Source organism: Pollachius pollachius, assembly GCF_949987615.1.
Source record: "Pollachius pollachius genome assembly, chromosome: 16".
Taxonomy (NCBI): domain Eukaryota; kingdom Metazoa; phylum Chordata; class Actinopteri; order Gadiformes; family Gadidae; genus Pollachius; species Pollachius pollachius.
In genome coordinates, this window is record NC_136949.1 from 11,120,471 (window position 1) to 11,133,262 (window position 12,792).

Sequence of the window (12,792 nt, forward strand, 5' to 3'; positions counted from 1 at the left end):
GCCTCCGTTCACAATGCAAGCGTCAGTGCTCAATTCAGATTTATTGCTCAGATCCGATTTTCTGTTTGGCTGTTCACATAATTGTTTTAATGTGGCCAGTGTCAGGTTCCGGTCTGGACTGGAATCGGTCCAAACCAACCCGCATGCGCAGAATAACACTGTATTATTATAATAAAATAGTATTGGAGTCGCCATTTAAGCACACACGCACCACCTACCCCTACGGGGGCAGTCTGTCTCACAGAAGTACAAATTCGAATCAAGTGCATATTTAAATGTCAAACCACTCAAATGTCTTAACAAGCACAAACCATCTAACCCCCAGGCTGTCATTACACACGTGCACACACACACTCACATACACTCACACACACACACACACACACCCTTATTATATCAGAGGGATCATCGCACACACACACACACAAACACATACACACACCCTTATTATATCAGCGGGAGCATCGCAGTCAGCAAATCATTTCTGATGTTTAACCGACAGTCAATTAGCCAGAGACTGAAATCAGCCCACAACACCAGAGACGTCAGGCCTGCCCTTCTCTAACACACTGTCATCATCATCATACTGTTACATGTAATTCACATCAGGACTCTGTATTTTTCCATGGAATTTATTTTTGACCAAAGCATGTGTCGTTATAAACGTCAGCTGCAAAAACCCAAAACAGAAAAAACACATGATTGACTGAAACCGTGTACGGGGTAAGTTTCTCAAGAGGCCAGGTGTCTAGGTTCCTCATATGAAATGACTCACAAGCTGTGCCCTATCATGTGCACTTTGAAAACATGGGGTGCACACTCACAGGCTCTCCCTGGTACCATGCAGGGTTGTTTTTCTCCGGGTCTCTGAGGCTGAACAAGGCGTTGCGGCCCACGTCGTACATCTTGTTGTCCACGATGCCGTGAGACTCTGGATAGAGGCCCTGAGTTGAAGCACAACCACACACACACACACGCACGCACACACAATTGCACACACACACACACACACACACACACAAACAAACACAAAGCTAACATTACAAGAAGTTTCAGGAAACTCCTTTGGTCGATGCTAACTCGATAATCTTTTGCCAGTGGTTGGGGAACCCTAAAGACCTAATCCCGATAAACAGGAATTTCCATGTTTACACTAGACACAAAGAAAAGATGTGAAAGATGTGCCAAGTGATGGAGAGCCTGTTAAACAAACCGGCTGGCCTGTGTAAGGTCAACTTAACCCTTGACCCCTTCAGAGTGTGTGATTGGCCCGACTCACTGTCACTATGGAGTAGTGGTTGGGAAAGGTCTTGGATGGATACACAGGCCTCATGTGTGAGGTGGATGTACCGCAGCGGCCTGGAGCCAAACCAAAACAAAAGGAGAAGAAACAAGGGATTGGTTAACATGGACACTTACGGACACTGTTTTTCGTTTCATTTTCCAAGTGGGAAAACATTTTTTTTGTTCATAGCTTCCTCGATGAGTGTGAATGGAGGGTCAAAAGCCGCATTAAAACGAAGGGTAAAAACTTTTGGGGGAGTGGAAAAAAAAAAATCTGTCCGTTTCTGCAGGCATATCGCGGTTTTCCCCGGAAGACCAAGCCGGTGGGGGGCCTTGGCGGTAAAACACGTACGTAGCTTGCTGAGCACGGGCAGCAGGCTCCCGTAGGCCTTCAGATAGCTGGCCCTGAAGCCGTCCATGGAGATCAGGATCACCGGAGGCTTGGAGAAACTGTGAGGGTTCACAGAGTCCAAGAGAAAGATAGGGAAGAAGAAGAGTGAGGTTAAGAAGGAGAAGGATGGGGAAGGGTTAGAGGCACATGGTGAAGCACAGTGACTCAGTGTTGCAAAAGGAAACTGATCCTCTTAATCACAGTGGGGGATATATATACAGTATGTGTGTGTGTGTGTGTGTGTGTGTGCGTGCGTGTGGGTGACAGACAGAAAGACAGACAGTGTGTGTGTGTGTGTGTGGGTGACAGACAGACAGACAGACAGACAGACAGAGTGTGTGTGTGTGTGTGTGTGTGTGTGTGTGTGTGTGTATAAACTGAACACAGCCCACACACACACTTTAGGGAAAAGGAGAAGTAGAAGGAGAAGGAAAAATTGACAATCTTCACCCCGACAACGGACGGAAAAACGTTTCTTCATGTGAGGTCATTCCAAAGTATACAATTATGGCGGCTCCTCTATCACTGATGATAAACTGAATTAATTGTGAAAACATAATGGATAACTTTTCCAACGACGTTTGAGCACTCATAAAAGGCATCGTCAAATCTATGAAGAATCTGTGAGTTGTACTCGACGAACCGGGTCATGAATTATTAGCGCTTCATGTGAGGTGAAGAACATAAGCTGGTAAAAACAAAGTCTTCAAACTAGGGGCCCCAAAACCTCTAGTCTCAGGAGAACCCTATTAGGTCTATACTTAATGAGGAATAACACATGGAATACTGCACTGACATTTGAAAACACAGCACTCACAGAGACCAAGTTAACCACTGAAGGAAAAATCCAAACACCATTGAGAGGCGACTTTTCAAATAGAAAGTCATAGTGTGTTAAAAATAACATTACATTTATTTTGACAAATGTTGGCTTTTCCCTAGTCTACGTTTCTAGGGTCACACCCTTAGTCTTAGCGAGAAAGAATGCCCACACACGAACCCACACGCGCACACAGACACACGCACACATGTCAACACACATGCACATCCCACATACTTTATACTTGATGGCAAATGGTGTATTTCCACACAGAAAATGTCACTTGGTGAGGGATATATTTAAATATAAAAACGAAAACAAAAAAAAGTGCTATTCCTGCCCTTCCTCAGTATATAAATACAACAACAGCAGCCTGAATAAATGTGGTTCCACGCGCCAGACTTCCAAACCGCAACCAACAGGAAACAATTGTCTCACACGTCACCCAGATCATCTGCTGGCGCAGGGATCAGAGGAGCCTGATGTAGCCTGTTAGCACGAAAGCTATGAGCATCTTGGAGCATCTCATGTTTGTCTGTTTCCACAATACAGTCTCCATAGAATAATGTGCAATAAATAGGTAAGCACTTTAGCACATAGCACTTTAGCACTAAGCACTTTAGCACATAGCACTTTATCCACAAGTTCTAGTGCAATAGGGCAATGTGCAATAGAATATAATATTAACACTTGCACTTTATCCCCATACTGTAGATTTCTATGCAATACAGCAAAGCACAATTTTACCTACAGTCTATCAAGCTCCATGTTGTCGATGTTAAAATATTGGTTTGTCTGTTTGTTTTTGTTTTGTTGTACTCTCTGTGCATGTTATGAAAGCAATGATGCACTGTGCCCAAGACAAATTTCCTCACGGGGACAATAAAGCTTAACCTAACCTAACATAACCATGGGAGAAACGAATGGGGGGGAATTAATACGTAATCGAGTCAAGACTATTCCGGCATCAGCCAAAACCAATGTGCTGTTTGTTGATTTGTGTTACCGTCAACCAATTCTAGTCATATCCTCGCCAACAGCAAGCTAAAAACAAATCCCTGGGAATGAGCCCGGTTCGCTAATTGCTTGCGGAAATGCCTCAAATGTGCTGATCCACTACCTTAAGGACCACGGATGTGCCTTTCCTCGAACAAATTGGGTTCACCAAAATAGAAAGAAACAAGGCTTTTGGTAGGAAGCAAGAACAGAACTGAGACCAGCAGATAAAAAGAGGGGGGAGAGATGGTGGGAAGGTGGCAATGCATAGGCACTCGCAACCGGACCTGATGGAAGAGGGAGGGTCTATTTTTGTGATTGTGTGCGGATGGAGAGGGAGTGTTTGTGTTACCCGGCTGGACACTGTGGCCGTCCGATTTCCTCACACTCCTGGTCCAGCCAGGTCTTCCCGCCGTCTGCAGAGGCAAAGGGAGGGTCAGGGGTCAGTGGGAGGGTTAGAGGTCAGTGGGAGGGTTAGAGGTCAGTGGGAGGGTTAGAGGTCAGCGATGATGCCTCACTCAAGATTAATGTATATGAGCAGGATACTACTAACCATAACAGATAATACAGTCCATTGGGTTTTTTTACAACTTTTTTAGCAATATGCTTGAAAAGGATCACTTTCAGATTTTTAGGAAAACATACCAGCGACAGTAAAACTAAAGTAACCACTTCAGTTGACTTTTAATGAGCAGTAAAACATTGTGGAGAGTGGAGCATTGTTCTTTGTGGTAACGACATGACTGAAGACGGGAGGGGTGACAACACAGCTTCTGCATTCCTCAGAAGATGTTATCTCTTGGGAAGCTTTGGTTTGACCGTTTACTAGGGTAGGACCAGACGAGGTTAGCCAAGAGAGGGAACTACTTGGCACAAACGTCTTACAGATGGGCAAAATAAAAAGGATCTTAGAGGTGTACAGCAGTTCAGCTTGAGGCATGGAACATGTGTCCTGACTCATAGGTCTATTTCGGGCCCGGCAAGACCAAGCCGATGGCGTTCTTAAAAAAATAAATAGGAAATGGCTTGTGAAATGTCTAATGGTATCTCCAGTTGAAGAAAGTGAAGAAATGTTTTTTCTTTGAGGGGCTCTGAGGGGGCACCTCAGAGTCTTGCTTTATATGTGCTGATCTGTTCTCCTTGCTTGTGTTGTCCTTGGTTCACCCTATCTAGGAAGTATAAGCTGTCCTCTGCGTTATTGAGACAAAATGCTGATCAATCCAATATGTCCTTGGTTCTTTTATTGTTATGTGTACACATGTTTTGAATGTTACTCTCTTGTTTTCCAATGATGCCAGAGGGACTGTTTTGGATCACTAGTGTGTGTGTGTGTGCGTGTGTGTGCGCGTGTGTGTGTGAGGCTGAGGTCAGAGCCCACCTTGACACTGGCTCTTGTAGTTAACACAGCAGTCGCCCTCTTGCAAGCAATCGTCCGAGCAGGAGCACAGACTGTAGGACAACTTCTGCTCGCCACAGCGGGACCTGCTGCAGTTCCATCGCCGAACTTATGGGAGAGAGAGGGAGAGGGAGGGAAGACGAGAGAGAGAGAGCGACAGAGAGAGAGAGACAGAGAGATGTGAATGAAAAATCATGAACATGGAAAACAACTAACTATTGGCATCAGCTTTTAACGACACATGGAAATTAGTTTAGCTATGTTTGTACATGCGTGCGTGTGCTTACGTGCAAGAAATCAGTCAGTTGTGACTTTCAAATCAACCTGTCCTTTATCACTATCAAGCCACTCCATCATTGTAGAGAGTGTGGTCCCACATGTTACTTTACTACAACACGACAGATGGATAGATCAAGTGCATCTTCAAAAGGTAAATGGATTGCATATATATATATATATATATATATATATATATATATATATATATATATATATATGGTTGTCTCTATCATGGAGGTGGGAAAGAAGCCCCCTGCTCAACCTCTGTCTGGGCCAGAGACTGAGGGTTGGAAGCATGCCCTGCAGTCTGCTGAGACAGGTTGCTGTGGTAGGGGATTCAAAAGAATAACACACACATTCTCTCTCTCTAGCATACCCAAATAATTAACAAACACACACATACACATACTCGAAAGAGTGCGAAAGAGTTGTTGCAGGAAGGAAACGGTGGAAACGTGAGGAGTGCCAGGATACGTGTGTTGTGCTGGACGACAGAAAGCTTAGCTTAGTGTTATCTAAAAGATTTGGGTTAATGAGGGTTGAGATTGTAGGATTTCAGAGCAAGACTTCACCTTGAGCAAGACTTTGTAAGACACAATAACAAACGTACAGGGGTAAAAATAAAGAAAAAAAATGTGTTTTTCAGTAGGGATCCTTTCCAAGATTCTGTCAGACAATTATAATAACAAGCAGTGGCATAAACAAGCACCTTTAAAGGACGTACATTGACGGGGCGCTATTGGCCCTATGGGCTAATCAGGCTGGCCCTGATTAGTTGTAGCTCTAACCAATTGTGTAAGGAGGCATTTTGGTCTGCGCTGATTGATAACTCCCCTTTAAAAATCGAAAATCCCGGGAGATGTTCCAGACTCATACGTCTTTGTGTCTTGGTTTGGCTAGGTATTTTGGGGGCAATTATACATACATGAATATAAAAAGCTTTATTTTTACGTCAGGGGGGTGAAAGAGACAGGAGTCACGCCAAGAGGCAACAAAAACAAAAATGTAACAGTATTAGGCAAAGAGCAAACAAAGCATTTTGTTTTTAGCGTATGGCTGCCATGTTGACTGGCTGGTAAATATAACCGTGGGCATCACATAAAGAGGAGGACACGCCAGGGCACGCTCAAATGTGTGTGTATGTTTGTGTGTGTGGGGGGAGGGGCGGGGGAGACAGATCAGCCGCCCACACTGACCACAGCCAGCTCTTTAAATGGGAGACGGGTATTTTTCTGGCGGTGTTGGTTTGCAGCAGACAGAAGACCTCATGTCGCTGCCCACGGCTCATCCAGAGCTTCTCCTTTCCAGAAAATTCCTGGCCAGCCTCAAACTCATGTTCACGTTATAAGCTTCATGGGACACATACATTTTGAGGGACCGGAGTGAACGTACCTGTCAGGAGATCCATGGACTAAGTGTAATTACACGCATGTGCTTTTGGTCATAAGCCTCTGAACTCACTCTCTCTCTCTCTCTCTCTCTCTCTCTCTCTCTCTCTCTCTCTCTCTCTCTGAACTGCCTGAACTGCTCTCTTTACCCCCTTCTCACTGTCTTTGGCTCCAGCTCTTTGTATCTCTTTCCAAGTGTCTGCACGGTAACTTGACTCTTCTCCCTTCCTTCCTTCCTTCCCCCCTAAATACTGCTGTAAATACACATGGCTTTCTGTGTCTGAGGCATCCAGGAAAGGGGGGGCGTCCACTGCACTTGGACTATCGTGTGTGGGTGTGTGTGTGTATGTATGTACCTATGCATGTGTGTGTGTATGTGTGTGTGTTTTTGAGTGCGTGTATGTATATGTGTGTGTGTGTGTGTGTACATATGTTTGCGCATTTGTGTGTATAAATGTATAGATGTGTGTGTGTGTTTGAGTATATATGTGTTTGTTTCTGCCAGTATATGTGCATGTGTGCGCATGCGTGTTTGTGTGGAGATGTGTATATGTTAGTGTGTGTGTTTGTCTGCGTGTGTGTGAGTGTCAGTGTCTGTGTGTGTCTGCGTGAGTATGAGCGTGAGCGTATATGTGTGTGTGTGTGTGTGTTCGTGCGTGCGTGCGTGTGTGGTCTCACTAGGCGCCAGGCAGAGCTCCTCATAGTCCTGGCAGCAGGTCCCTGCCGCCTCACAGGTGGGCTCACAGTGGCAGGAGGCGTCGCTGCTGGCCGCCACGCAGCGGTTCCTGCAGCTGCTCACTGCAACCACACACACACACACACATGGTTAAACACACACACACGCACACATGGTTAAACACACACACACACACGGTTAAACACACACAGTTATACAAACACACACATGGTTAAACACACACACACAGTTATACACACACACACACGGTTAAACACACACACACACACATGGTTACACACACACAGTTATACACACACACGGTTATACACACACACACGCACACATGGTTACAGTTATACACACACACACTCACACGGTTAAACACACACACACATTGTTACACACAGTTATACACACACACATGGTTAAACACACACACACACACACACGCACATGGTTACATACAAATACACACATAGTTACAAACACAAACACACACGTACATGGTAACAGACAAACACACATGGTTGCACACACACACACGCACATATACACAAACACTCACACATGGTTACAGACACAAACACACAAGGTTACACAAGCTCACACATGTTTACACACACACAGACATACTTGCAAGCACGTGTTTACACACACACAAACACACACACACACAGGTTTGGGGATAAGGAAGGGGTGGGGGTCGAGGGTCACTAAGCTGCAGAACCAGATAATGAATAAAGATAAACACGGCTTTTGGAGAATAGCCATCACTTCTTAGGTTATATTATTTTGCGAAGAAAAGCAAGGGTCAATGATGTGCACGAGCCAAGAGGAAATCCTGGTTGTGAATCGCTCCTGTTGAATCACCGTGCGGCCTCATGGATAACACGAAGGCCAGGATGGTGGCGAGAAGGCACAGCAGCAGCACCTGCAGCACCCAAACAACAAAAAGAATTAATGATCCTCCACTGCAGTTGTTTTCTAAATGAAAGCAGGTTTCTTAATGCCCTTTCATTTACCTCAAATAATCTCCTTCAACCTCAATGAAACGATGCGTCACCACGCAAAGCGTTGAACATGAACATGCTTCCAGTACAACCTGTGAACCACTGCGTGGAAAGCCCTTCCCGTACTACCTTCTATGTACTACTATGGTCGTACCCTTTTAGGATACCCTTTCTATTAATGTAATGGATGCGGTCAAAGTCAATGTGTTTTATTATCAAATGTGGAGTAAAACCTGGTTGATCTGCTCAATTAAACTCACGACAAGGAAAGGGTCATCAAAAACATCATAAAATAGTACTGACGTTACATTAAAAAAACACGACAAACAGAAGCAAAAACAAAAGAAAAAGAATCAAACGCAATAGCAAGGTCAGATCCTGACCTCCATTTACCATAAGGTATATAATATGCATACATGTCCTGGTGGCGTGCATGCCGGGTGGGGAGGGAAAGCCCCTTAGAAGTATGGACTTAGAGGATGTGTTGGACAGCAGTGGGTAAGCAAAGCCAGAGACCATTGCCGTGTTCCGATATCCATACTTCCATGAGTACACTTAAACGAAGTATATCCGCACTCATTAAGTGCGCTAATTTTCAGATGTCAGTGTTGTTCCAAATCGAATACTCCGTGGGGCACTAACCGGAAATTACGATCACGGCTGCCGCCGCAGCTCCTCCCCTGCAATAAACATCCCGCTTTGAACGGTGAACTCTTTACGCCTAGCTGCTGTAAAAAGCTATAAAAGCTATAAAAAAACTACAAAATGACTCTATTAATGCAGGCTATGTGGAAAATGCGCCGACGTTGGCTCAGCCTGGCTCTGCCCTCTTCCGCTACGTAGCTAAGATGGCTGCCGTTGAGTACGAAAAGTGTACGGCGATCCACACTTCGCGATTTGACCGTTTTGAGTACACCATCCGGGTCCTTTCAGTACACTTATTTTCGCCCGATCTGAATCGCAACGCCCTACGTACTCAAACTTAGGCTAGTAAGTACGGATAGTATGGATATTGGAACACGGCACAGGGCTATTGGGACCATCTGTTGTTAATGCAATAACAGAGTCACCGAGTCTGAAACCCTGAGGGGATCAGAAGCTTCTGTGTTTAGGGCTATAACAGATACGGAACACAAGTAATATAAGGGTGCATTGTATAAACAGACCTGTGTTGTCTATAAACAAAAAGAAAAAAGGAATAATGAGAAGCTACGATGTGTGCAACCTAAGAATATAATGAATTGAAGATTGCTGTTGCTGAAAGTTGGAGCTCGGTGAACTGTTGAGGATTTTAATCACAGGGCCATTCTGTGCCCCTGTGAGATGGGGTCCCCTGACTATGCTAAATGACTAACCATGAAGGAACATCCATTATCTGATCATTAACATCCATGTGTTTTTATTTTTTTAAATTTTTTTTCTTATCATTAACCTGGAACTAAGGTCAGAGTTCCAGGACCTCTCCAGTCTTCTCTCTTCGACCGTCTCTGTTCCCAGGATGTGCAAGAATTGAATGACAAGTCACGTTTTACACCGTGTTCTTGATAAAATGCAATTGAACGCAATCCGGAAGCCCATTCATAGTTACGGATATGTCATAACAAATATGTCAAATTTGTCAATGATTATGTTGTGGTTTGATTGAACGAAGAAGCTATTTTAAAATTCCTCAACTGCCAAATGTCATACCATCGGAAAAAGATGTGATGCTGCGAATGATTGACAATTGATTGCGGAATCCAGAAATCCAAAGGACAATGATTCAACGCTTCACAAGCCACCGTCAGACTGTTCCTTTTTTAGACTTTTTCATGCGACTATGTGTCTCTTGTTGCCCCAGGGAGCTGTACAAACCCTTGGCACAATTTAAACACACAATACAATAGTTTTGTGCACCACCAAGTAGTTCAACACTCTAATTGCCTTGCTCAAAAGACTTTAGAGGACACTAACAACTTTGGTCACATAACTTCTCCAGTGTGTGTGTGTGTGTGTGTGCATCTGTGTGTGTGTGCGTCTGTGTGTGTGTGTGCATGTGCATGGCTGTGTGGTGCGCCCACAAGTTGGACTCTCTCATAGTCTTTGACCGCCTTTTCAATGTCAATTTCCAAACGTTCCATGAAAACAATTTCATAAGAGCTTTTCCACATAAAATAAGTTCATTTGCTCTTTAATTGAAAAGCCTGGATGTATAGAAGTTCACACACACACACACACACACACACACACATACCCACACCCACACACTAGCAGCAGTTTCAAGCTGCAGGCCTCCTCCTTTGACCGGGGAAGGCTGCTTCCAGCGTGGCGATGGGGCTTTGTAATTACGCTGGGTGGTTCAAAGGCAGCTTGGGGAGTTCAGACATAAATAAAGCTAATGATAGAAAAAGGGGGGTCCCCTCTCATTGATAAACCCAACGGTGGGTGGATGCGATGCTTGCTCAATAAACGCAAGGGCGCTGGTCTTAGTGGTATGCTGCCAAGACTACTGATGCCTATGTCTCAACTTAATGTGACTAAATCCGTACAGAAAACATTTCCTGAAAGAAGCCATCCGTGCAAATGTATATCACAATTCCATTCTTGTTTCCGCTTATCTACTAGGGTGGTAACAGGGCCGATAAAACAGTCCAGCTGTCCCTTTCCGCCTGGTAGCTAGCTCCCAACGGTGGACTCCGATTGTGACAGCAGCCTGCGATTACCCAAGCAATGAAAAGCTTCCAAAAGTAATCTGACCAAAAGCAATGATAAACCCAGTGAACCCGTCCATCCACATGAGCGATCGAACATTCACGCCTCTTTAAATAAGACACCAAATGGGAACGTGAGGACCGACCACCGCAGGTAAATCTGGATTCCGGTCGATACACGCTCCTCCCAGCTCTAACCAGACACATCTGTACGGCGTGTGTCGGCATTGCAGACAGACCGTCACCTTGAGACACACAAGTCCGATGCACACAGGTGGGCAGGAAGGGGAAATGAAAGTGTGGTCCTCTGAGAATAGCCAGCCTGGGTTTTCAGACGCCATGGCATGTGTGGTGGAAACCAAATAGTCTGAATCTTGGAGATATTTATTATTAAAGTGGGTTCAACAAGGGTCCAATTGTACCACACAAACTTAAATTGGGAGTGAAATTGTAAATCAGCACAGATTTAATTCATTTATTTTTCCATCCGATTGTTCATCAAGAATCTCATTAGTCTGCACTTGCTTGTGAATGACCTCACTGGTTCCATGGCTCCATTAGTGTCATTTGGAGCAGAAACACACTGAGAATCTTTTTTTCATCTACAGATTTAGTAAACTTCTGCATTGAAACACTCAGCAACAGGCACTTTGGCCCTAACCCCTGATGTTTGCTAGAGAGACTCCTGGCAAGAGGATTAAGCTGTCTAGACGTTGCAGTTTTCACCTAACCACCTTTATTGATTCATGTTAAATAAAGCCTCTGCAAAAATATCAAGTGACAGGTGAAAGTGGTTTTGGTATGATCCGGTATGGACCTGAATTAGTTATTAGGCCTACATAGGTATGTGTTGATCCAAATTAAACTGAACAGAACTTTATTTGTGAAAAACCTGTAATATGAATAAATAAGACATAAATGTTTCATAAAACACCCATTCTCAAACAAGAAACAGAGGGGCCGATTATGTACATGCGTGATGGGTTGGTTTCATTCTGCATAGTCACCTGTAGTGATAGGTCTTGCATGAAAATACATGGAAGTGTGTTGTAGAAAAGACTGAATAAAATGTTGAATTGGAAAGTGTGCATAGATATAATTTGAAGGAGAAACAAATTTTGTGTCTACAGGAAGTTTATAGCCAATTGGTTTAAAAAATAATAACATAAAAAATAGAAACCTATATACAGTATATCTATCTATATCTATCTATATCTATATCTATATATATATATATATATTACTATATATATATATATTACTATATTACTATATTACTATATATTATATTACTTACACCAAACACAACAACACCGCTCATTCATAAATCCCTTGAATATTTCAAAATGTAAACTTCACAAGCAACCAGCTGTCACTGAAATTTAAAAGTATGAATTAAAAGCACATTTTACGCATATAACAGAATAACCAGTGGAGTGAAAATACAATCCATAACATGCTATAATAACGTAGGTAGGTTCCGTACCCCAGTTATGACTTTCCATTTGTGAGAACTTTTCCATTTGTGTCCATTGTGTCCTGAGTTACTTTCCATAGTTGGCACCCCGAATAAACTGGCGGCTTGCTCTGCGGATCCGTCCAATTCTTTGACTTCTTTGGTGTTCATGACGGTGACTCTAAACACCGTGGATGTACAGTATGTATTAACCTGGGAGCCTAGTTAATATTGACTAGCGGGATCCCACCGATATCCCTGACACTGAGTCGCCTCCTGTAAGTAAAGAACTTTATTTTAGAGTAGGACCGCCTTATTCTTGACGCGGGCCTATCAAAATGTGCATTTTAAGAAGTAGCGTGCGTAAATTGATAAGGGTGTCGTTAACCGAGTTCCGACTCCG

At 43.7% G+C, this 12,792-nt stretch overlaps 1 protein-coding gene across 1 annotated transcript in view; it reads right to left on the reverse strand.

Moving 5' to 3' along the window:
• Window positions 1-12,792, reverse strand: part of enpp1 (ectonucleotide pyrophosphatase/phosphodiesterase 1) — a 29,699-nt gene extending 16,907 nt beyond the window's left edge. The window contains exons 1-8 of the mRNA XM_079753520.1: window positions 12,420-12,792; window positions 8,104-8,164; window positions 7,233-7,352; window positions 4,870-4,995; window positions 3,844-3,907; window positions 1,637-1,734; window positions 1,280-1,359; window positions 825-944 (exon numbers count right to left, since the gene is read on the reverse strand). Coding sequence (XP_079609646.1) covers window positions 825-944; window positions 1,280-1,359; window positions 1,637-1,734; window positions 3,844-3,907; window positions 4,870-4,995; window positions 7,233-7,352; window positions 8,104-8,164; window positions 12,420-12,560 — 810 coding nt within the window. The 5' untranslated portion in view covers window positions 12,561-12,792. The remainder of the gene's footprint in view (window positions 1-824; window positions 945-1,279; window positions 1,360-1,636; window positions 1,735-3,843; window positions 3,908-4,869; window positions 4,996-7,232; window positions 7,353-8,103; window positions 8,165-12,419) is intronic.